Source organism: Acanthisitta chloris, unplaced genomic scaffold (genome assembly GCF_000695815.1).
Source record: "Acanthisitta chloris isolate BGI_N310 unplaced genomic scaffold, ASM69581v1 scaffold1281, whole genome shotgun sequence".
Classification (NCBI taxonomy): Eukaryota; Metazoa; Chordata; class Aves; order Passeriformes; family Acanthisittidae; genus Acanthisitta; species Acanthisitta chloris.
The window spans coordinates 49,087-75,583 of NW_008655286.1; the positions used below are offsets into that span (position 1 = coordinate 49,087).

At 36.7% G+C, this 26,497-nt stretch overlaps 1 protein-coding gene across 1 annotated transcript in view; it reads left to right on the top strand.

Annotated features, from left to right (window-relative positions):
- CTDP1 (CTD (carboxy-terminal domain, RNA polymerase II, polypeptide A) phosphatase, subunit 1) overlaps positions 1–26,497 on the top strand; it is an 89,734-nt gene that overhangs the window by 36,488 nt on the left and 26,749 nt on the right. The window contains exon 11 of the mRNA XM_009083814.1: positions 19,337–19,515. Within this exon, the coding sequence (XP_009082062.1) occupies positions 19,337–19,515 (179 nt within the window). The remainder of the gene's footprint in view (positions 1–19,336; positions 19,516–26,497) is intronic.

Genomic DNA, 26,497 nt, shown 5'->3' on the forward strand with positions numbered 1-26,497 from the left:
GTACAGGATACTTCGTTATGTGCTTTTGGTGTGATCGCATGACATCATCATCCTTCCCCTGGGCTAGGTAGAAATTGTTACCTCTCACTACAATGTTGTGTGGATCTACTGTAGTTTACTGACAAAACCCAGAAAGTGGAATCTAGGCTTCAGATAACTGTTTTCCTCCGGAAGTAAGATTTATTAGCTAAAGCAAGTTGCGCAAAGGAAAGGAATGACATACAAATCATGTGCAGATGTACATGTCTTTCCATTCATAACCAGTTATCTCAGCACTGGGTGCCATGCAGTTTTCCTTCCCACAGGTTACTCATGGATCGTCTTGTGTGGGTATTTCTGCAGAATTCATTGACAGCCAGTCCTGTGAACTTCCAGCATATTGATTCCTTTCTACACTGATCCAATTACTTGCATGTTTAAAGAAGGCAAACAAAAATGATCTATAATCAATATTTAACAAACTCTTAACTTAGTTAAGTCTTGCTGATTTAGAAATTGTTTTTATTTCATTTAAGCTATTGTTAATTCTTTGTTATTAAGAATGGTTTTCTTCTAAATTTGTATTCTGGAGTTATATTTGGAGAGAACCTTATGTAACTGGGCTAGTATCACATACGGTTACCTAGTCAGATTGATCTAGTCTTAACACTGTCATGTACTATGTGTTATAAATGAGCCATGTTTGATTTTTACATATTAATTGATTCCTGATGGACCTTGACTTTGCTTTTCTGTAAAATACATTCTTTCTTCGTGGATATATGTTGTAGACCCCAAAGGTGATTTTTAGCCTTGTGCTTTCTGATAATGTCTTTTAAAAATTGAGTCAGCTTTATATAATCTCAAAGGATTTTACCTTTTTAATCAGTGTCCCTTTCATAATTATGTTGACATTCGTATGTATGATAAATCACTTGACCATGAAATAAGTGAAAAAAAAAAAAATCAAGAGTTTTCATATCTCTCTTCCTTTTGGCTACAAATTATTCTCTTGTCTGTCTTTCTCTTCTCTTGTCCCTTTGAGCTGTGGCTGGCAGTGCAGTTCCCTTATTTTATTTTTCAGGTGCTTTCTAATTCACCAGTCGATGTAAATAGTAGAAATGCATAGCAGGAACCAAGATGCTCCCATAAAATGTCAGTGACAAAGGGGAAAGTAATAACCCTGAGCTGAGGTCAAGGTCCTGCTCTCAGTTGCTCATATCTAAGCTGCTGCCACATCCATGGTAGACTGGAAGTAACAAGAGAAGAGAGATAGCCGTAGGTACTCATATCTGTCAGTGTTTTCAGGACCAGCCTTAGACAGATACTCCAGTACAGGCTTCACTGTTGGGAAAGAAGTTCAAAAGGAGCTTCCAATAAGGCAGGAAAATTAAGTAAGCTCAGTAATGCAGAAAGCTTTCTATTTTGCACTGCCTTCTCATCCAAGATGGCCTGGGATTACTAATGTCCTGGAAAAGTTGTGTACACATAGTCTAGTTGTACGATCCTTATGCTTTTGTGTTTGCTACTCTGTTTTTGTCAGGGTGTTTGAGTGTAGCAACTGTATCTTGTCAAGTGTCATCATCTCTGCCATGTAAGGTAAAATATTTTGCTGGTTTAAATTCCTCTCAGTTTAGGAGAGGGGAAGAGATGGAGTGAATCTGATACCAGTCAGACCTCCAGCTTTCCCATCCCTCACTTCAGTTAGTGGTGCTGCAAAAATTCCTACCATTTGGCTAGATATGTGCTCAGCAGCTGCAAAGTGACTACATTGCAAAGGTATGTTCTGTGCACCAGTGCATTTAAGTATACAGATTTTTCTTGAGTGGAAATTGCCCAATGAACTACTTTTGCATTAGTATGCTTCTGTTGATTTGGGACATATTCTGGACATTCTTTTCCTTTTAACTAATTTTGAACTTGTATGTCATATATAAAGACTGAAATTGCAACATTCTGCTCTTATGTAAGTCCCTTTTATCACTCTGCATTTTGCTTTTAGCTAAGCATATTTATCCCTTAATTTCTGGGGGGTTATTTCAAGTTAGTGACTGTACCATGCAATGAATTAAGAGGCCGTGGTTTTTTCCTCCAGTTTGGTGGAAGCTATTATCTCAGTAAGTCTCTTGGTTAGTTTAAAAGTACCGATTTGATGTGGAGGATGTGGTCTCAAGTGCAAAATAATATCTGCTTGGAGCTCACTTGTACACGGTGTTGCATATTTACAGTTCTTTGAATTTCCACAACTGCATTTCTCATAGAAAATTTCTCGTGTGACTCCATAGCATGTACTATGCCTTAAATTGTACAGAGGCTAGATTTGGTTAGCAATCCCTTGTTATAAATTGTAGCCTTTTTTGACATTAAAGAATGAGCATGTGTGTACACGTGCTGTTGTCAGTGATTGCCATCCAGGCACCTTGGCCCTTGGAAGTAATGAGGTCTTTGCAGCTATTAGTCACCTTCCACTCAGACTGAACTTCAAAAAGAATTGAGGCAACTATTGCTGAAAGTACACGTATGGAGAAGTATCGAAGGTCTTGTCACCTTCTCTCACATGCTGACTCTTGTGGCCCCTCTGGCCCCTGTACTCCATGCAGCTTTTCATTTTCATTGTGAAGTGCCTATTATCAAATGGCTTAACGCAGCAAGAGTAATGTGTCACTAACTTTCTTGCACTGGGAGATTTGTTTTCTGGAGAGAAATGGTGAGGTGCAAGGAATCAGGGTGCTGAAAGCTGTTATATAACAAGGAAAGTATTTTTGCTGCTTTCTGCTGTTTAAGATTCTGATGTTTACCCATCTCTAATGCGGTTAAATAACACAAAAGTAATTGAACATTAGTGTATTATAGTGTTGCAGCAATTATTTCATCCATATCTCATCTGATTAGTAGAGAAAACTGTGTAAAGTTTTCCAATGCTATTTTAAATAGTTTGGCAGTGGGAACCAGCAGTGTATTAAGATAGAGGTGCAGTGGGATGGAGAGAGGACAGATGAGCTCTTAAAAGATGCTGAATATCAGTGGTTTGTTTCTGCCTTTCTTTCTTTTGCTTTTAAGAATTCATTTTCCACCGAAAACTGGAAACAATTCTAAAATGCAGCAATGCATTTCTATTTGGATTTTGGTTACAGATGTTTTTTTCTAAAACTCAGTATTGGTCACAACCAGAAATATTGACACTGATTGTTATTCAGCTAATGGAAAGAACACTGAAATGCATGCAGTGTAGGTTGAGGCTCATGAGATTCAAATGGATTATCAAAATCTGAAACATGTATTTTCCTATTTTTTTTTTAGTCTGATATTTCTCTGCAGACCTTTAGCTTATGCGCTAATTGCAGAGAGCTGGTTATCTGCTAGTTTTTATTTATTAAGGAGTGCACCATGGTTCAGTCTTGCCCTTGCAGCTTTTCAGTGTTTGGAACAAGGTTTTTTTATGTAATACCATGTTTTACAAGGAGACAACTGATTACCAAAATAGGAAAAGGATTTTAATCTAAGATGAGATCATCTCAAGTAGGCAATCAATTTTGGGTCGTGTCTGTTTTTCTACACAGGTTGCTTAGAAAATACTATTTAAGCACAGTTTTTGATGTACTTGGATATCTTGGTTTTGTTCTAGATTTTTTTTTTTTATTTCTATGCCATGAGGGGATATGGGAAGATTATCGTAACCTTTTGGCATTCAGATTGCACGTTGTATTTTGCAGATAATAATGGAAACTACCTTTATATATAAGGATTAGTTTGAAACTCGTGACAAGTTGTTAATTAAAATGTGATATTATAGAGAATTTTGGGTAAAATTAATGTGATCAGTCTAGTTGTTGACTGGTTATTAGGAGAAAAGAGAATGTTTGAAGCTTCATTTCTTATGCCCAGGTATTTTAACAGGTAATTTAATCAAAAGATAAGTACGAATATTTGTGCTTCAGTTGATATTAGCAGTGGACTGCACCAAGTGGACATCAACTAAAGAAGCAACCATGTTTTTACTTCAGTGCTGACCTCTTTTTCAGGAATCTGATAAAACTTACAGTAATTAGGTTGATGGGTAGTCAATATAAAAACAGAAATCCAGGAAAAACTCAGGTAGTCAAAGACTGATCTGATTTACTTGTCAGCAGAGATGTTTCTGCTGTCTTACATGTTCTTCATACTTTTTTTGATGCAATCAGCAGTTGATTCAATTCCTCTGCCGTTCTTCCAAAGGTGTTTGCAAAATAGTTTCATTGTAAGCTTTGGTTTTTAGAGAATTAGCTTCTTTTCCATGTTGCTATCATTCTGCTAAGCATAGAGTAAAAATTACTATGCAAATAAGATTAAATCTAAGATCAGTGTGTTTGTTACTGCAGATAACTTCTTCAGCTTTTAAACTATGCCTGGTTTTATAGCAAACATGTTATTCTAATGTTATTCCATATGAAATGGAAAGTAGTTCTATAAAGCTTCCACCTCCAGAGTGTACAGTACAACATGTTAGAAAAGTGAAGGTTTGCTATTCTTTAGGGAAGAAGAGCTTTCCATATATTCTGTGAAGGTTTTTCAGCCAGTTTGGGTAGTACATTATGTATCTGCAGCCTTCTTTACCTGGCCTTAGTAAAGAGGAGCTGTAAGCCTTTCTCAGCTGTTTGTTCACTTGCTGAAAATATTGCAAAACCTCTTAAACAGAGTTCAATAACCTCATTTTAACTTATACATCTACCTCCATATGCTAAATGAAATGCAGCTAGGTTGTCAACACTAATTGGCCACAGTTAAAAATGAGTCGCATGAGCCATGTTCAACAGTTTGCAAGCTGATCCCTAACATAATTCTTTGAGCCATGTTCAACAATTTGCAAGCTGATCCCTAACATAATTCTGAGCAGCTGCATACAGGACCTGATTGATCCTCATCACAAGTCTAACATGTCTTTACATTTAAATTTGAGCTGATATTCTCTGTGAGTGATATTCAAAGGTGTCTTCTCAAGTCCTGTTCTAAGTCTGAACTGTTTCTCCACAACTATTTTTTTATCAAGATCCTCAAATACTTGTATTTCAACATAGAAAAAATACAGCTATGCAATGGAGAGTAATGTATGTTAAGTGCTATGGAGAATCTTTGCAAACATTTGCATAATGCTAGTCTCCTAGAAGACTTAATTTGTGTTTGGAATTCTGGAGCTACAAAAATACAAGTTCGTTTTGGTGATGTAAAGGCCATGTTATTTCTAAATTCATCACTGAATGACAGTTTGTACCATCACTCTTTAATCAGCTGTTATTAGTTATCATAAGGTGACTTATTTTTAGATTTAACTTATACATAATTGCGGTTGCTCACTTCTAAGACATCTTAAAGGGAAAATACCTCTGCTTTGGTAGTCTCCATTCTTGTCAGGCTCCAGCTTCAGAGAACACTGACTATAGCCACTCAGTTCTCTGCCTCTTGTGATAGTCTTGCAGCTCTAAGTGTTCTAGCTTCTGTGTCAGCACCACTAAGAATATTTCCATTCCCTGTACAAGTCTTCACAGAGGTTACAAAAAGCTGCAGAACTAGAGGCCCTTACCTATATACAAAATTCCCTGCTGCAGTGAGTCACAGAATAATTAATTACCTGAATGGCCACACTGCTTTAACTTTTTCATGTCTGCAACAGTGGTATTCATTTTGGATTTTGAGAACTTCATTGTTACTCTGTATTGTTACAGCTTTGGTATATCAACCAGCACTTTCTCTTTGCTAGGGGTCATAGTCAGCTGTAGACAATATTATGTCACTCCTCCTAGCAAATACGATACTGCTTTCTCCGAGATGAACACAGACAGCTGCCTATCTCAGATATTTCAGTGCTCCAACATCAAACTTGCTTCATCACAGAGGTATTGAGGACTGGATATAGCTGGCATACCACGACACACAGATCACATCAGGACCTGCATAGTATTCATCACCTTAATATTGAGCCTGTAGATAGATACTGACCACTCTTCAGCTGCTGGGCTTATCTTTCACTGTGTTTTGGGCTGTTTGGTTGGGGTTTTTTCCCTTAACTTACTCCATGCCTAATTCTGGCTATTGAGTAGGCTGCAGCTACGTAGGGCACTTTCACATACACAGTGCTGATATTTCTTCCCTACATCACTTAAAAGCTGCGTGCTTGATTGTACAGAATCAAGCAGTCCCATTGCTCAGTGCAGTAGAAACTATTTCAAAGCTGCCCTGTCTTCACTGTCGTCCTTAAATTTCTTGTAAAGCCAGTTCAGAAATAGTTTCCTCCAATGCTCATCATTTGAGGTGGCTTTGTTAGCTTGAGCACATTGATAAATGTTTCTTGGCTTTGGTGATAATGAAACCAAGCTAATCAGGCTTACTGAAGAGGAAACTTCATTGACAACTAAATAATGCTTCATGAAGACAGCTGATATCTGGCAATGCTAATGCTAAATTTACAATTAGCAAGTCATGGCAGATCTAAGCTGGTTCACCCATCTCAGGGTGTGTTTATTCATAGTATGGTGAATAAATCTGTACTGAACACAGCACATCTGTATTTCTGTAGCAGTGGTTTTGAGCTTCTAAGCCCTACTGTATCTCAATTTCTCTACACAGTGGTAGTTAAAGTTTGCTTGCAGCTGTGATACCTGCAGAAAGCTTGTGCTTGCAGGAAAATGAAAGCAGGTTTTTGTCTGTCTTTTGTTCTCACCATAGTGTTTTCAGTTTCACTTAATAGACTATGACCTCTGAACAGCTTTATATGATGCTGAACAAGAAGTTCAGGAGTTCAGCCTCTGAAATGGAAAAGACTTTCTTTTTCTCTGAAATATGTATGTAGTGATGAATATTCAGTCTCTCTAAGCCAAAGAAATGCTTTCAATTAATGTTGGGATGGTGAAACCCAACACTGTGCTAAGAGACTTGTTAAAGCATCCGGTAACAAGAATTCATTGAGAGAAAGCTTTGAAACTCAACTGTTTTGTTTCTGTGAAACAGTTTTGCGTCTCAACTGATGCAAAAAATGGGGGATTTGTGTGCATATTTTGTGTATCAGAAACTCCTCTTTTATGTCTGCATATATCTTCTTTTTAGGATGAGAATTACTTGGGTTCTTATATCCATTACAGTAACATCCATAGTTGTGACTTATTCTGCAAAGGCAATGTTTTCCAATTGTGATACTGTGCAATTAGAGACTGTATTTTTGGTTGCAGGTTTTCAGAAATTTAATGTCTCTGAGCAGATTAGAGCTTTAAATGGTTGCAGGATTTCAGAAATTTAATGTGTCTCTGAGCAGATTAGAGCTTTAAATGTAGTCTAAATAATTTGTAATTCAGGCTGAAGTGATTGAAATTAGTTCAAATCAAGCTCCCTCCCACTCTTGGATTTCTCATTTAAATGAAATAACCAAATGTGTTAAGCCCTAAATGCTTCTCAGAAGTTTTCAAGGATAATGTGCTAAGTGTAATTTCAGAAATTTAATGTGTCTCTGAGCAGATTAGAGCTTTAAATGTAGTCTAAATAATTTGTAATTCAGGCTGAAGTGATTGAAATTAGTTCAAATCAAGCTCCCTCCCACTCTTGGATTTCTCATTTAAATGAAATAACCAAATGTGTTAAGCCCTAAATGCTTCTCAGAAGTTTTCAAGGATAATGTGCTAAGTGTACTTGCAGGTTGGCTACAGTATTAACTAATGCCTTTGGGGATGACTTGAAAGAGAATATGTAGATTAGTGTCCTAGTACTTTTTTTCATAAAATGAGATTTTCTGTGTAGAAGTGCAGGCTGCAACATCCTGTATCATTTTTTCAAAAAAAAACCCAACATTATTTTAAACTCCTCCTACCAGTTCAGCCGGTATTTCCAGATAAAATGAGTATTTTGTCCCATTTTCTTTTCAAAAACATTTGGACAGACAACAAGCTGGATTGATGAAGGGAACCAGTCCACACTTCTTTAAAGCTGCCTCTGTGTGTCAAGAAGCTTAGCAGCTGGGCCAGAGTGGGAGTGAGTTTTAGCAGTAGGTTACACTTCATCCTCGTTTCTTACCTAGGAATCCCAATGATTATTAGGCCATCAATATGCTGTCCTCTACAAAATGCTCATGAAAGTGAACACTGCAATAGATGTGTTCAGCACCTATAGGGTTTTTTCTTTTGTTACGTGCTTTTAAGTGGAACTTCCTGAGAGCCGATGCTGTCAAGAGGGCATTTGAAAATATTTTGGTGATCAAAAAATTGTTATAGAATGAGGCTTATGTCCAAAGAAAGCTTGCTCTGAGGGAATAATTAGAAGCAATTGAAGTAGACTAAGTATTTTATGCTAAATGATTTTTACCCAAATTTATAATTTTCTTTGATAATATTGAAACCAGAGTAGGAGCTCAGAAATTGTATAATTCTGTATAATACTGATGTTGTGCTGCCCTCAGCACTTCATTAGCATCTTCCTGCAGATGTCTCCTCTTGGCAGTAAAATGTCAGAAAAGATCACTCGGAGCTTCAGGCTCTGTGCCCTCTCAAATTGCCATGTGTCATTTTTAATGGTATGTTAAGATTTCTAACCTAATGTGTCAGTTGTATTTTGTGACAGTATATAAACAGCTCATGCAAGTGTTCTTTCATTAGCAAATTAGATTAATCTGTGTTTAAAAATATCTAGACTGTGCATGTCTCTTGATAAATATCTAGGACTAAGAAGAAAGTTATGGCAACTTCTGTGCAAAACTGTACCTCAGTTAATAGCCAGACTGACAGTTCTTGGGAGAGTCTTGCAAAATTGTAAGACAAAGTTGTTCCTTGCTGCCTATCAGTAAAATATACTTTCTTTAACGTAGGAAGGATGGCTTTCAGTGCAAAAACTGTGATACCATCTTGTTATAAAACAAGGGTGAGGAGCACTACTGTAAATTCTTACTCACTGCATCATGTCTTTAAGGTGCAAGTTTGCCTAGGGTGAAATCAGGACACTTAGCAGTGTGTGGCACTTAAACTTGAGCGTGCAGCTTGAGTTTCTGTTCTGTTACAGGTTTTGGGGGGGTTTTCTAAGACTTACAGGTGTGGGAAAACTTGAAAGATCACTCAGTGACACAAATTTTACTATTCATAAAAAAAATTTGCTGATAATACCAGTAAGCTGCAATAGTAGTGGATGGTTCGATTCATCAGTTTATGAAGTTCTGTATTGGCCACAAAAGAGTATATGGTAATACTTTCAGCATAACTTTTCTAAGCCATCAACCTGTTTCCTATTGCAGTCTTCCACCATTCAGGTTGTGGCTGCACATTTAATAGAGGTGCTTATCCCAAGTCTACTTCCAGCGGTTTATTCCTGCTATTGTGTACTGTTATGGCATGGGTGTTTGCCATAGAATGTGGGACAGGGGAAGTGGTGTAGCTAAGCAATAATCCAGTTTATAAAGGTAGTTGGAGGTAACTAAGCTGTTACTGTCACTGAGATGTTGCATGTTGAGCAATGAGATAGCTTTGTTGCATCAGTCTAGCAATGCTGCAGGATGCTTAAAGTATCACACCTTTTGCCCTCTTGCTTCTGCTTGACTTGCAAGACCAGGAAACCTTGTAGTTAAATTTAAATCTACCACCTATTTGTTGATGATCTATTCACTTGTGTTTGTGCTTAATGTGTAGTAGTGTTACACAGGGGAGGGGAAAAAACTTTAGATAAATGTAACTAAATTATTTTTTCCTTTCGGCGCTCAGTTTTTGTCCTGTAATTTCAATATCCTTATCCTGACTCTCTGAGGAGAGACAAATTAGAAGTATTGAATTTGTGAAAATAAAGCCAAAATCTAGTATGCTACTTCCCTTTTGTTTTTTAATTCCTAGTCTTAATATTTTTATTTCCATTTTCATTAAAGTATCAGCTCTTCAGAGATCAGAAATGAATGTTTCAAGTTTAATGGTTGATTGCCTATCCTAATAGAACAAGCCATGCTGTATTAAAACTCTTGCTTAGAGCCACACAAGATCCAAACTAGTGTGTTTTCATAAAAGAATCTGCACCCTTACAAATTCATGGCAACTCATTTACTAATGATGTGGAAAGTTCAGTAGCTGTCAACAACAGCATGAGTTTAAAAAAGACAGACATGGACCCTTCCCAAAGGTGTGCAGTGATGGGGCAGGAGCAGCAGACACAAGTAGCAACATGGATTACTTTGTATATAGTGATAGATCTTTTCATCTTGAGGACTTTGGAACAGGCTTCCCAGGGTGGTCCTGGATCTCCATATTTGAAGATGCACAAAAATCTCCTGGACAAAGCCTTGAGTAATCTGCTAGAACTGGTCTGGCTTCAAGCAGGAAGCTGGACCAGGTGACCTTCAGAAGTCCCAACTTAAATTATTCTAGGTGTTTACAGACTAACAAATGCTCAGATGTCCCATAAGGTGTGTTTAAAAAAAGAATGGGGTAATTGAAATAGGGAAAGCAAGACTGACATTCTGCTTAGTGGAAATGCTGAGCACTCAAATGCTTTCCATTTTCTTCAAGCTTGAAAGTATTGATCATGTTTACTAGTCGAATCCTGTGATTTTTCTGTAGGTAAACTGATACTGAAGAATATACAGTTTGTGACTGAGTATATAAACCTTTTTACAATAAACCCTAACCTTTTTTCTGACCAGTTTTGGTTTCAGCAGAATGCATTTTATTTTAAATGTAGTCATCCAGGACATAAAAGTCAATCTCTAAATGAGTTATATGTAAAATAAATCTCATAAAAGATTTTTGTCTAAGGTTTGGTAATACTCTTCAACTGTTTAGAGTAATTGTTTTCCAATCTATCAAAGCAGATACAATACCATTGCCAGACTTGAGATTCTGACCTGAAGCATGCCTTTACCAAAATCACGATGCTGCTAAGATAGGTTTCAGTGTGTGGAGATTTAGATAGAGGAAAAAATACTCTGGTTCTTTTAATCATAAACAAGGCTGGGTTTTGTTACATTTCTGATCTTACTGACTCATCATTTGCTTAGATGAGCCAGTGGTAATTGTGATGGAGAGCGGTAAAATCTGCATTTGAAGCGGTTGAGACAAAGGGGTGTTGAATTACATGCATAAATGCATTATGTGACTCTAAAAATCAAGTCAGAAATGTGAAAGGAGAAAAAATGGTCTCATGCCAAAGAAAGAAAATAGATGAAACAGAATGTGAAAGGCAAGTTCTTCTGAGGTTACTTGGAAGAAATGGGACTGAGTTACATCACATGCTCTCCCTTAAATTTTATGTACTGAGAGACAAGTTAACCTACTTCAGACTGTTTGTCCTTCCAGTGACATCTCTGTGTAAAAAAATGTTTTGTTCCAAAGTGACCTAAATTCAGCCCAAATCTCTTATACAGACTTAAGTGTAGTGTAGTAAAGTTTAATTGTTCACATGCATTATGTCATAATATTGCCTTAAAAGCATGCTAAAATACTTGCTAGCTCTTTCGAAGACATGGGTGATAATATCTTGCTCCTCAGATAACTACTTAAACATTTGGGTGGTAAGAATATGCGTTTAAAAAGCTTTTCAATTCATTGAGGAAAAAACAGTGAAATTAAAAGTTTTCTTATACAGAAGAAAAAAAGATCAAAAGTAAGTTAAAAATTACTAGATTTTTCCATATGTGGAAAAAAGATTCCTGGTGTCAAACTAAGTGGATTTTCTTCTGTCCAGTAAGGTCATGCTGCAGCCCACAGTAGCTTATAGCTATGAAAGTGACCTGAAAGGCTGTTTGCTGCTAAGCAGACAACGTTCCATTCCCCTGTGTCAGCAGAGGATTGCTTCCCTACAAAGAACCCCAGGACAAACCTCTTCCAATTGCTTGCTTTCTGTCTTACCTAAAGCCAGAACTTTTTATAAGTTAATGGTCAGTTACAGACTAAAAACATTCTTTCTTTGAAGAGTAGCTGTAGATCATCTTCTTACTCACTGGCCTTTAAGTTATGTTGTTGGAGCCTTTTCTGGAATTTTGGCGTGGAGCAGTCTAAATTGAAGAATTATTGCGTTTAGCAGCCAGGGAGCTTTTATTTCTGCTAGGCTCTCATTATTTTAGAAATGCTGCAACCAAACAGAGAGCTCCATATTTGCTGCCTCTGGTGGGCTCAGGCTATCTTTCCTCTCCATCCCAGTTATAAGCTGATGTGCAGTCAAGGCAGAGTTGGAATGCTTTTCTTGTTTTTAAGTGATTCTCATCGGGCCTATCCTCCTGGATAGGTGAACAGCTTGATTCTGGCCATAGGTATTGTGGCAATTTTTCTTTTACCTTGTACTTCACCATTTAAAAAAAAATTATGATGTAGATGTGCTATTACTATTTAATGATCTTTTGACAGAAGATTTCTTTTGAAAACAGAATAAAGGAAAGGAAGATTAGAGCTGTGGATGGCTTTATAATAGGATAAAGCCATAGCTTCCAGGCTCTGATGTCACTGACTCAGGAAGGCTTTGGAGAAGTCATAGTATTATCTTCCTTGAGACATTTTCTCTTTAGAGACTTTGAATTAAAAAATTTTACAATTAGTAACTTTTAGACCATGTGAATTTATTTTTTATTTCACAAATGTGTAGTTAGGAATGGGCTTTTTTTCTTTCCAACATCCAGAAGTGTTGCCAATTTAATTGAAGAAAGCAACTTTCATTATACTAATAATCATAGGATCATTGAATGGTTTGGGTTGGAAGGGACTTAAACTATCTAGTCCCAACCCCTTGCCACAGGCAGGGACACCTTTCACTGGACCAGGTTGCTCAGGGCCCCATCCAGCCTGTCCTTGAACGCTTCCAGGTATGGGGCATCCACAGTTTCTCTGGGCATCTTTGTTGCAGTGACTCACCACCCTCACAGTTAAGAATTTCTTCCTGGCATCTAACATAAATCTATCCTCCTTCACCTTTAAGCCATTCTCTTCTCTCTGTCCTGTAGTAATGTTAATGCTTTAGAGGGACTGCCTAGAATCCTTAAGCCAGCACTTGAGGCACCCAGAATTACCAGGAAAGATTGCACCTCATGTTTCTTTTTAGAAGTTTCAGGTATTTGTTCTAGGCATCTTAAGAATGTTTATGGAGTTTCTACTCAAATCTAGGTATTGCTTTCCAGGTGGGAAATTCAATATTGTTCTTAAATGGCATCCTTTGGAGAATTAAGTCTAACTCAACTATAAGCAAGGATACAGGATTATTATTACTGTTGCCTTTTAATAACAATATGGGTTTGTACTCTGTAAGTGACATTTATTTCATTCTAGTGGAAGTATTAACTGCTGCAGTAAAGCCCAAATATAGCGAATTGTACAGCTGTAGTCAGTTATACCTTTTCATTTCGAACTCTTAAGTGGTCAGAGTAATACAGGCAGTGTGTCTGGTTTTCTTCTCTGTAGTATCTGCCTTTTAGGCACTCTATTGCCCAGGACTGCAATTAAAATGTGTGCAGGCATTGTAGTCAATGCTGTCAGCAGCGTTGTGACCTTCAGCTATTGAGGTACATTGCCACTCCTCATTTCCCAGCAGGATCCCAGTGCAAGATCCCGATACAGTCTCCAGGGGATTGCAGTGTGAGCTCCAGTAAATAACTTGCACATGGTGTTTCAAGTTTGAGCATAAGCAGCTATGCTTAGCGCCAAGCTAAGGCTTAAAGCTTTTTCTTCTCACATAATTGCTTTTAATCCTAAAACTGTACATCATTACCAGGAGCTGCTAATATTCCTATGTGCAGTTTGATAACATTTGATGAAAATAATTCCAGACCATAGGTGCCAGGAAGCACAAGTTAGAGGTTTGGTTTTGCTCTCATCCCAAAGGCCTGACTTCAAATACAATTAGGAAATCTGCTTACTGAGTAAACTAAAAGAAAAGCAATCCATGGATAATGCCCTTTTACAGAGGAAAAAGGCAATCACCTTCTACTGCAAAATATACTGTAAGGAATTTGGAAAAGCAAGATGTATTTTAAATAATACATTTTGAGTGTGAAAAGCTCTTATTCTGGGACTTTAGCTGCAGAGGAAGAAAGCAGGAAGGTCTTTTGATTATTTCATTCATACTGTTGTATTACAAAAGCACAGTAAAGAGCTCTACTGATTCTTTAATTCTTTAATTGAAGATATTACTCATATTTTAGGGGTGTCTTTTTGCTGAAAGGTAGAGAGATACAAAGTGTTTTTGAATACAAGAGCAAAGAACAGTTAAAGTAGGCGATAAAAATTACAAAGGAAAATTACAAGAAAACCAAGTTCCCTTATTTTGAAACTATTTGGATATTCTGAAAGTTTGTCATAAAAGCATTTTTAAACCATTAAAAACAGATTCTATGTTGAATTTTTTTCACTGTGTGAATAACTGCTTATCTATAACCATTATGACATTCACATCTGGTATTTTTTCCTCATTGTATGAAAGGTTTGTTTGCTTTTGGAATTTCGATCTTTAAATACAACTACGTTTTCTTTACACTTTGGTGTTGATATTGCTTCTTTTTTGGCACTTGGATTCACTGGAAATTAAAAATATTTCCTATGTATATTGCTGAACTCAGCCCCTTTTATCAAGGACACAGTGTAACACATGCATGAAAACTAGATTAATGCGGTACTCTGTAGAAGATAACATTCAAATAAGTAGCCATCATAGAAACTGCACTCTGACATATAAAATTGCTTAAAAGCTGATCTTGCTAAAGTTGTACATATGGGTAAAATCTGTATTATGCTTTTTAGCATAGAACCAGGCAGGATTTGAAATGAAAGGCAGCTGCATGCAAATGTTGAGTGATCCTGCACTTGACTTTGTGCATTGTGCACATGCAGGTGCTTTATCCTTCCTGTCATGGCTTCTCATTCTTCTTTGCAAAAGTGCTTTTGTGTGTGTGTTGCAGGGTTAAACTTTCCAAGTCAGTTGCATAAATCTCATTTCTTCTGCCCCACTGTTGATAAACCTTCCCTACTGCATGATTTGAGGAGCTTGAGGAAAAAAAGGGACAAGCATTTGTGAGCATGCCATAATAATTTGTCAAGTAATTGTGTGCCATGTCAGTGGCAGCAGCTAGGTAGCCTTGCTTGAGCCTTTTGAGGAACATGACTTCTTTTTGAAGTGTTCTCATTCTCACCTTCTTTGACTGTGATACTTTGACAGTGAAATACTCTGTAACCCACACTGTTGTGGGACAGCGTATGGTTTGTGGCATATTCAGAAGCATTGCCATTGCTTCTAAATTGCATGTACCTGTTGGCTGGCATGCAGTCTTCCAGGGCTGAGTTATGGGAAGATAACTGCACCTCCTTTAGAGTTAGCAATACTGTATTAATTCTTGCCAACTGCTTAAATAATGTAGAGTTGGTAAACTCTTTACAATATCATTTTGATTTATTTTGCCACTGACAGAACAGTTTTGTTTTTCTACCACTGTGCTGGAGGATGAGAAAGGTCAGTGCACAGCTCCCAGGAAGATCAAGCCACCACTCTCTGGTTTGGTTTTTAAAGACCAAAATGCTACCTTTTTGCTTTTCTTTTTTAGTTACAAATAATAAATATTGATATAAAGTCATGTGAGTGTGTATTGGTAAAAAGATAAAATGTCAAACAAAACCAGCCCCAAACACTGAGCTGTTTTGGTTCTTCGAGCAATTTTGAGCACACAGGGATTTCAGAAGGAACTCAGCAATGGATTGCAATATAATTAAAAAGGTGGGGTGTGCATTTCATGATTAAATTCTTCAAGACTACCAATTACATTTCAAGTAATTGCACACATACGGTTTAAGATATTATATTAAATGAAATTTATATTGGTCATGTTTATAATTTAGGTAGATCATCCTGACCAGAAACATTCAGTCAGATTTACTTAGCTAATTGAAAGAACATGTAAAGAAATGCAGTGCAGATAAAGCAAGTGAAATTTGAATTCACTTGCATAACACCTGTTTGCCTGTTTTATGCTGGTATTTGTTTGCAGAGCATCAATTTACCCACTAATTGGATGGAGCTGACAGTTTGCTAGCTTTTATGTTTGATAGCTGCTAAGAGAGCATCATGGTCCCTGGCACCAAACAATGCAGCGTTTTAAAGCATTTGTAAAGAGTATGTTGAAGTAACACCATGGTTTACATGGAGATACCTACAATTACTGGTTTACTTGGTGTACAACATATTTTCATTTTAGAGTTTTTTTTATGGCTTTATATGTCATGGAGGGGAATATAAACTACATATTGAACCCTTTGGCACATTCAGATGGCAGATTATATTAATTTTTGTTAGTTCTTCCTAAGATGCAATGTGTTCAACACAATCTTAAATACATGTACAGAACACACAGGCTTTATGCTGAAATGGAGTTGGTTTTCAGCTGTGCTTACTGTCAATACCAGTTGAATTGTTTCCATTATTAACAATGAACAGTCACCTTTGTGGCAGTAGAAACACTAAAGAACTTTGTGAATATTTGGTTTTTTTCTGGTTTTCCCTTAATTTACGCAATCAGTTGAGGCAGAAGTGTTTTTGGAAAGACTAGCGGAGGGGGAGAGAAATGTGTGTATCTTCCATGCAGAACTGGAGCACAAAACCTATTCTTTTTGTAGAATTTTCTGTGATTCCAGTAAAGAATTGTTTCAGACCATTATACCACTTTTAAGAGAGATCATTTAAGTAGTTGCATGTCGCTGTGTAAGGTAGCTCCTCAGTTCTATTAAAACTTCAAGTGAAGGTCTCAAATTTCGCTCCTCATTGAATACATAGTTTTTTACCATTTACTTTGAGAATTGTGGAAGCACAGTTTGCAGTTTAGTCACTAGACAGGAATCTATGTTTTGGGGGCCTTTCTGGCTAAAGTGGTTTGTAAGCACCATCCCCCGTTGTTTTCATATGCAATGATTTTTGAGATTTGACATATTTCTGTGATTTATACATGCATTTTAAATACCTTCTCAGAGATAATGGACATGTATGGGTGCAACTAACTTGGTAATTCTGATATTAAATGACATTTCAAATAATCTTATCTTGGTGCAGAATGAAAGAAAAACAGATATGGCAACAACTAGTTTGCTAGTCTGTCAAAACTGTTCACACAAAGATTTTAGAAGACTATAAAACTTCAGTCTGGGAGAGATATCTGTAACACTGAATGTCTATCAGCCTAACTTTGTCCTTTGGAAACCTTAACATATTTTGTAGTGAGAACATAGTTTTAAAGGTATGAATTTCTGGAAGAGTATTGCTATTGGAATGAAGGAATGTAACTTTAAAATTTAAAAGCCTGCAGGGAAGGAGTTTTAAGCTGTAGATCGGTGCTGCCAATTCACTGACAGTTTCTGGCCATGGTGGCTACTGTCAGCATATTCTGCCTATGACTGGGTAAGTCTTCTGCCCTACACGCAGGATGTTCCTGCCATCACACCCCTAAATGTAATACTTTAACACTTGAGACTTCCTCTCTGCTCTGTACACACTGAAAGATCCCTACCCTGTGTATTTTGTGCCTTTCTACCAGCTTCACTATTGGCTTATCTGTGGTAGTTCAGACCCTGGATTGCATTCCATGATTCTTATTTTCTGTGCATATGACAACTTCTGTTCATAGGAAAAACATTTTTAGACTAATGTCATCTGATTTGACACAGCAATTCCTTCAGTTTCTACCTGAAACTGTCATCTGTGTTTAGATGCACTAAGCTGGTGTGCAATTCCATTTTATTCTGCTCCCTTCACAACTTTCACAGTGAAAGAGCAGGTCATGAGCAGCACTGTTTCAAGTAGTACAAATGTACCAAGACAGTGGCCAATGGAAGAACAGCTTGAATTGTAGATCTAAGAAGCTTACAACTTTTCATTTTGTACAGAAGTCATTCCAGCCAAAAGATAGTAAAGCCTGGATTTTTAAATCCAGTTTTAGCTTGAGTTGTAGAACTCTGAAACAAATAGATGTATGAAGAAATTGTTTTTTACAAGTATACCTTGTAATGAGTCTGACAAACAGGGGTCAGCTTTGGCTTTCCTTCCATGCATATCAAACTAAACAAAGAAATTAACCTTGTAATTGACAAACAGAGGACAGCTTTGACTTTCCTTCTATGCATATCAAACTAAACAAAGAAATTAGAGGTGCATTTATGAAGGACCAGATATAAGTGACTTTCTTGCAGCTTACTCTTAGCTTTTGGGATTATTGGTGTAAAAGCAATATAAAATCATTTGGTCCATGTTCATATGCAGAGTTTTTCTTCTTGATAAAGCAAGTTGACAAACAGAGGACAGCTTTGACTTTCCTTCTATGCATATCAAACTAAACAAAGAAATTAGAGGTGCATTTATGAAGGACCAGATATAAGTGACTTTCTTGCAGCTTACTCTTAGCTTTTGGGATTATTGGTGTAAAAGCAATATAAAATCATTTGGTCCATGTTCATATGCAGAGTTTTTCTTCTTGATAAAGCAAGTATGGATTAGTGAGAACAGAGTTGTTTTGAAGCGTATTTTAATTTCTGCTGAGATAAGTTCCTTCTGGGAAAAATGCTTAAATATCAATAGAGAAATACTTATATATAACTTCTTTCCATGTCTTCTGCCATTCACAAAAATAGAGGGACCATGGGATCTTCACCTGTTTTCTCACGTTTTCATCTTTTTCTGATTGTTGAACGAACTCAAAGAGAACATAACCTTTTGAAGCTCAGCAGGGTGGCTCATGTGCATGATTTGCTTTTAATGATGGTTTCAGCAGATCCAGACCCGTGAGATCAAATTTGTATGTTTTTAGAAGATTATCATATCCCATGCTAACTTTTCAGAAGCAAACAATTATTTAACAAAATATGTAAAAGCCTTTCAGTAGATTTGCCCTTACTTATTAGCACAAGCAGACAGTCTGGTTAAAATGGGGTTTGTACATTCTGTTTCATTCATAATGTATTCTAGATGACTTTAAAGTTAGATGTATCAAAGAATACCTGCAAATATAATAATTCTTATCAGATATTTTAATAGGCCTTGTCCAAGTGATTCTGTATGTTATACTAGTATAAAAATATGGATAGCATAAAGCATGTATCATTATGTTAGAATAGTATGAAACATCAACCCCTTTAATTTCAGAAGACAGCACATTTTCCTAATAAAATAATGCATGTGAGTATATGTATATCTATTTTAAGCTAAGCGTAGACTATATATCTGTATTTTGAATCAATGTTGCTAGAGTCATTACAGAAACTGCATGGAAGACATTGGGGTTTAATTTGATTTTTCAAGAAGGCCAAGGAAATTTGAAGCATATTCTTAATGATTCTTAATGAGAGATCCAATAATTATGAAAGATTGCTATAGAGTAGTCTGTTAGAAGATATAGTGACTTTCCATTCTTTGGCAGGTGGATGATATCTTAGGAGAGGGCAGTGACGAAAGTGATAGTGAAAAAAAAAAGCCAGAAGAGGAAGGTGAAAAACCTCAGACGAGTGCAGCAGAGACTCTAGGAACGAAAACAGATCAGAGACCTGGATCATCATCATCATCGTCAAGTGGAAGAAGCCTAACAAGCAGTGTACCCAGGTATGAATTTTTCAAATGTAAGCAGAAGCATTAATGATGTTTTGTTGTGTTTGTGCAGTGTTCTACGTGTTTTTTGACAGTGCAATCTTTGTTGTTAACCTCTGTGTGCAGGTAACTTTTTCTTGTAAGTCTGAAATTGTCATGCTTATTTCTACAACGTTTTGGGATTGATTTAAGGAAATAATCTTGGTAAATATCTGTTGAGAACCAGCATATCACCTGTTTTGAAAGAACTGAAGACCACTGAACTGTGTTTATTTTAAAGTAGTCTTGATCCTATGTCAGGTACAGGGCCTTGTCCTCTGCAGTGTTGCTTTAAGTAAACTGAAGCGTGGTTTTGGGAAGTTATGGCTTTTTCTTCCTGATTTTTGTGATACATTTATATGTGTCATTCATTCATAACAATGAGATTGCTGAGATGCTTTTCAAGTTAAAAATTTAAACTTGCTAGTTTCTTCTTCAAAATTGATTTTAGTGTGCCAGCATTGACCATTTACTGATGACTATCAACTGATTTGCTAGTAAACTAGAACTTGATAAAATAAGTGTTTATTTTAAATGTCCTAATGAATGGTTCTCAATTTGCAGCTGCTTAATGGCTTTTAAGCCTAACAATTTAGACAGAGCAATATAAGTTAGACTATAGCAGTTTTAATTTAGAACTGCTGTGATCATCATCCTGTACCACAAGGAAGATAAAGACTATAGCAGTTTTAATTTAGAATTGCTGTGATCATCATCCTGTACCACAAGGTGCTGAAACTGCAAACATGACTCAGATGTGCATTGTAGTTCCTTTCTGCTCTCTAACCAACCATAAGAATTTAGGGTCTAGTAGTTTTTCTTTAATGAGGGTGATATAAGTAGTAGGACTTCAGCAACTTATTTACATTATATTTATTTTTCTTAGCTTTGTTCTAGCACACAAAGAAGATAGGAGAAAAACTGCAAAAACCAGCACAGAATGCAGCATGGAAATGTTCATGAGGAGATTTTGATGGGGGTAGCAATGTTCCCATGTGTTGGGTTTATTGGAAAAGGAGCTACATGGGAACCTTGCACAGCCTTTTAGTTTATTGTTGGTATTTCTGATCATTGAACTTCTTCAGAAAGAGTCAGTCTGAAAAATCTGAGAATTTCATCAGTCTCAAATATATACAAGAAAAATTCTCTCCTAACTGAATTTCGGAAGAGAAAAGGCAAGCAAGTGATGAATGTTTTTAGAATACAATTTGAAGCAGCAAGACATGGTGATGGCATGTCACTTAATTCATCCTCATACTGTGATGTTCTGTTGTGTAGAAAACACACTGATTTCTGAAAACCAAAAGACAAATAATCATGTTAAGGAATATTGCTAAATAGTGTCCCCAAGTATGCTGTAAAAAGATAGAGCAAGGACATTGTATTTAACTTTTGTTCTCTATACAGGGAAGTTTGTAAGTAAGCTTGGCAATACTTCTTCACTCAGAAGCTATGCAGATGTAGTGTATACAGGGAAGTTTGTAAGTAGGCTTGGCAATACTACTTCACTCAGAAGCTATGCAGATGTAGTAGTGTTATTGCTGGGATAAAGTCTTTGAGCAGCTTCTTAAGAAACTTTTCTATTTTTGGCCTTCTACCTCTTAAGAGGTCCCTTGTCAGTTTAAGTTGCATCCAGCATTGAGCCTGAATGGCATGCTGGAAAACATACTGACAAAGTGCTGATTCAGATGCTGACCCTGTGTCTACTAGGCAGGAAATTCTGCTTGATAAGAAAGGAGCTTGTCATGTCAATTGTATTTTAAGTTTAAAGCTTTAAATTGATGTTTTCGTGGTCAGTCAGTGTTATATCTGCTAAAGAGATACTGTACCAGTGGGGTAATGTAAGAACAGTCTCTGAAAAACAAAAGATGAACAAGAGAAAGGTAGTCCAAATATGATCCAGTACTCTCATGTTCTGACTCAGCTCATGCCCAGCAGAGATGAGTCCTGCAGAGTGTGTAGGTTTCTGGTAAGCATTGCTCCTTTGCACCTTTCCAGTAGTTACTGACACTGGAACCATAGCACTTTTAAGACAAAAATTCAGTCCTTATGTTTAATGTTAGTCTTTAGTTTTGAAATCTACAAAATACCTTGATTGTAGGCTTCTGGTAAGCATTGCTCCTTTGCACCTTTCCAGTAGTTACTGACACTGGAACCATAGCACTTTTAAGACAAAAATTCAGTCCTTATGTTTAATGTTAGTCTTTAGTTTTGAAATCTACAAAATACCTTGATCATTTCTCTGATTGGTGCCACTTCTAAAATTCTCATGAATGGGGAAAAAATTAATCTTGGAGAACACTGATAGATATTAGGGGAGGGGAGATGCAGCATGTTTCCTACATCTGTTGCTAGTTCCTAATCAAGGAAAATTAAACTCAGAGCCTCAGAAATCCCTCAATTGTCTTTTCTGTGCCCATTTATTAGCCTTTAAAAAGGAGTAGTGATATTTTGATTCCTGAGTGTTTTCTTTCAAATACAATAGTACTTCCTTACAACAGACACTATTCTAGAAGACAGAAATTATACTTTTGCTTTCTTTCTTGCTGCCAGACAAGACTGCTGCAAACTCCTGGGCAAAATTTTGTTTATGACATCTTTTATCCCAATTGGACTAGTATATTCACTATCACTGTAATTTTATTCCTGTTCCCAGTCTTAAGACACTCTGAGAATCTTGGGACCTAAATTTTTACAGCTCCATGCTTCCCAGGCTGTCAGGCTCACATTTGTTGTACCCTGGGGTTTTTTCCTAAAACAATTTCAGTGGCAAACTATTTAAAACATATTAAGGAACTAACTGGTATATGGTCAAAGTAGCCTTAGTAGCCAACAGCATATCTCAAATATGACTGACAAAATAATTGTAGAAATTCGAGCATTTTGCCAAGGAATGATGGTTCCTTTGTTTTCTTCCCAAAGCAACTTATTGCATTGTTTTACGAGCCAAGTCTTAGTGTTATTACACTGTATAGTCTTCCAGAATTCCTCTCTAAATGATGCAAGTATACTGTTACTTGGTTTTTACAATATACAAAAGCTGAATACATAAATGTAAAAGTATTGCTGGCTTAAAGTTATCCTTTCCAGCCTCCTGGATCACTTGTTGCCTCAACATAGCTCACTTAATCGTTAAGCAGTCTGTTTGTTAAAGAGCTTCTCTGTAAGGTCATCCTAGGAAAAATGCATAGTGTGAAGTCAATTTCAAGAATTAAATCTTTCAATAGCTCCTTTCCCTTGGAGTAGTTTTTATTTAAGGAGACACTCAGTGATGGCTAGCTGCAAAATGAAAGGGGTTCAAAATTTCTGTATGTGGTCAGCACTTGAGGTGTTCAAGAAACATTATTCTTAGTTCCAGAGTGAACAAATCCCAAAGTAAACACTTACTTGACATTGCAGGAAACGGGAAAATTTTGTTTGTCTGAAGAAAATTCAACTTTATTTTGCACTCATTGATATAACTTCTCCCAAGTAATTGCTTCAGACTTTGAACCTGAATCTCTGGTATGTGTGGTATTCTGAGCTACTTCCATTTCTGCAGCATAAGACTTTTGCCACATATGATAGTGAGGTCCTTTGAAAATCTCCTATCCAGTCTCCTTCTATAAGAACAGGAGGTCATTATTGGAATTGGTCTGAACTGGAGCATCAGCTCATTTCTAAAACTGCACCGTGGTTTTGGCTGTGGGCCTGCCATGTCAGTGGCCGTGGGATTACAGGGGAAAATGTCCCATTTTAAAGACTGTGTTCCCTCAAAGCTTATTATTTCTATCTTTGTGTTGCAGAGGCAGCATTTCAGTTAAGTGTTGGTGAATTAGGTTGGCGCTTGCAGCTTGTTTAAGGGGTTTAAGATCTCTGCATAGAAGATTGCTGGAAAACTACAGAAAGCCCATTTATTGATTCTTGGCAATGAAATAATCCCAAATCAATCAAATTATGTTTGATGGGGCAGCAGCTCATTGTTGTTCCTTAATGTGATTTGGTAAATAAATGTAGTTTTTCAACTTAAATACTGCATTTTAATAAGCATCTCCCTCCACATTACTGAGATCCAGTATTGTCTCCTTAACACAGGAGAAAACCCACTCAGACTTTGAAGAGAATATATAATCATTGAGTAGGAAAAAAACCAAACCTAAACTCTACAAAATCAGAGATATTTGACAGGCAACCACCTCCTTTCCCAGTTGTGGGAAAGGCTGATTTGCTTTAAGAATTTGCTGTGATAGGTGGTATTTGTCAGTTTGAAGGTGCTTCCCTGGAAATTCCTTTACTTAAGGTGGGGCAAGTAAAGGAAGCTCAACATAGAGGATGTGATGACTCCATTTATAAAAATGATGATGATTACACTTAAGAAGTTTCAAGTTGTTGGGAAATGTTTGAGTCTGTTTCACAGAGAACAGCCCAAGTTTGTGATTAGTCTAAATTTCTGGAAGTTTGGTCTAATTCAACATTCTAAACCCCAAGTTTGAGTCTAAATTCCTATAAGTTTGGTCTAATTCAACATTCTAAACTAAATATCTGGGAGAACAAAACATGCTTCAGGTAATAAGATGGTGTGGTTAATATTTTTTTACATAATAGAACACAGTTCTGACCAGAATTTTTGCAAGGTCGCCACAGTACATTTTTCTTGGATTTAAAATTTAGCTTGTGTGGTTAATACAACAGAGTCTAAATTCCTATAAGTTTGGTCTAATTCAACATTCTAAACTAAATATCTGGGAGAACAAAACATGCTTCAGGTAATAAGATGGTGTGGTTAATATTTTTTTACATAATAGAACACAGTTCTGACCAGAATTTTTGCAAGGTCGCCACAGTACATTTTTCTTGGATTTAAAATTTAGCTTGTGTGGTTAATACAACACCTGGAGTGGCCAGCATGTTTCAAGTACTCTTGTGAAGATTGTAAATGGCTCTCCAGAGGGGTATTTTAGGCATTAAGAACTGAAACTTCCTCCACCTTCATTTTTCCCAAAACTATTGATTGCATTCAGCTTCTGAAGTGGAAATTTCTGTTGTTTCCTGGTGGTACAAATCATTCTTGAAATAACAGTAGTTCTTATAGTTACAGCAAGCTATGACTAGGTTTAGATGACTGAATTTCCTTATATTTCTAACAGTTTGGAAGTAAACAGACTCTTTGATGTAGTCTACACAAACAATTAAAATATTACTGTAGTTTCAGGGCTTTTTCCCCAGAAGCAATGGTGAAACACTCCAGACTGAAATCCAGGATCAGCTTCTAAAGACAAGCGCTCCTGTTGGCAGCACATCTTGCTGTTTTCACATGAGCCGGCTGTTCTGCAAAATTTTACTGTCATTTCTGTTTGGTAGTGATTTTGATCAAGACTCAAAACAGGATAAAAGGCATAATTTGCTTCTGTACTTAAATATCATTATTGAATGAGAGTTCACTGTTAACATTAAAGACAAAGTTTCATGTGGAAATGTTTTTGCTTGAAAGCTCTTGTGTTGTCCAAAATCTCCCCATGAGAAAATCTTTACTGGGGTAATAACAGCTTCCAGTCATTTTAATTAAATTTGTTTCCTCTAAAGGTAATTTTTCTTTTTTCTTTAAGTATGTCTAGTCCCAAGTACTCTACCCTCTTTCACTGTTTGCCAGCTAGAAAACTGTAGATCCAGGTTTTAGAAGATTGAGTAAATGGAAACAAGAAGAAGAAAAAGCAGAAGGGATTGTTAGATCCTTATATCAAACCATAAAATAAAAACCACTGAGGGAGTGAGCATTTGACAGTTGATACTATGGGTTATTTCTTAGCACATAAATGTTTTTAAGTTTTTGTAAATGTTTTCTCATAAAGAAAACTTGATGTTGAAATATCTATGCTGTATCTATCCCCTTCTTCACCCCACTTGTTCACTCTGTTTGTGTAATAGGTTAGAACCAGAATATGTTCTCAGAATATTCCTAATTGCCTTTATTTAGGATTGTAATGAAATACATATGGATATAAAATGTAACTGCTGATATGCACACAGTTATCTTGTAAAAATGTGTTGTAGTGGTGTGAGGAGGTAGGCAGCAAAAAGTTACTGCATAATGATTAATCTGCAGCTTGGTAAAAATCTCATGTTTTCATGTGGGGCAAATATTTCAAATACTTCTCCAACCCATACTTTTTGCTGTTGTACCAATTAGAAATCACACTGCTGTAGCACCTGCAAGGCTGTTATATTCAAAGTCTTTTTGGACTTAGATTCAGAGGGCTAAAAAGCAAATGAGGCAGAACAGAGGCTTTGGCCAGGTGGTAAGCTGTTGTGATGGAAGGCATTTGTCTTTGCAGAAGTGGTCTTTGAGTAAACATTTTTATTGGTGAGACCAGTAGCATTAAGTTGCCTGACACTGCCTTCTTGCATAACTCCATTTCACTGGCACACAACTTTGCCAGACAAACTGCTACAGCTAAAATACTCTCAGACTTGCTCTGTGCTTCGCAGTTTGTTGTTTTCGGAAGAATTAAGTAAAAAAGATTCAGCCATTTCAGCTGTTTAAAAACAAAGAAAAATAAAAAAAGAAAAACCACCTTAGCTTTCCAGTATTGGGGGGGGAAAAGAATATGCGTGGCTTGGTAACTCTTAATTTTGGAGTGCAGGATCTCAGTTGATAGTTTCTTTGTGTCAGTCCCTCTTGAAAATTGTCCAGATATAGTAAAGTTCCAAAGTATATGTTTCTCTCAACAGGGCACGTGTTAGCCCACCCCATCTTACGTGATTAGTAAAGTAATTAGTACCAAATATTTCCTGCTAGGGAAACTAAAAGTACTGTAATCCAGAATATTTAGTATTTGAAAGGAAGGGACACATCCTGAAAACCATTCAGCTGTCTGATGTGGTTGGAATCTGATGAGTGACTACCTTCAAAGGTTCATTAGGGTTGCTTTAAGCAAACTGAGGTGCATCCCATCCTAATTTAATTATGTTCTTTAAGCAA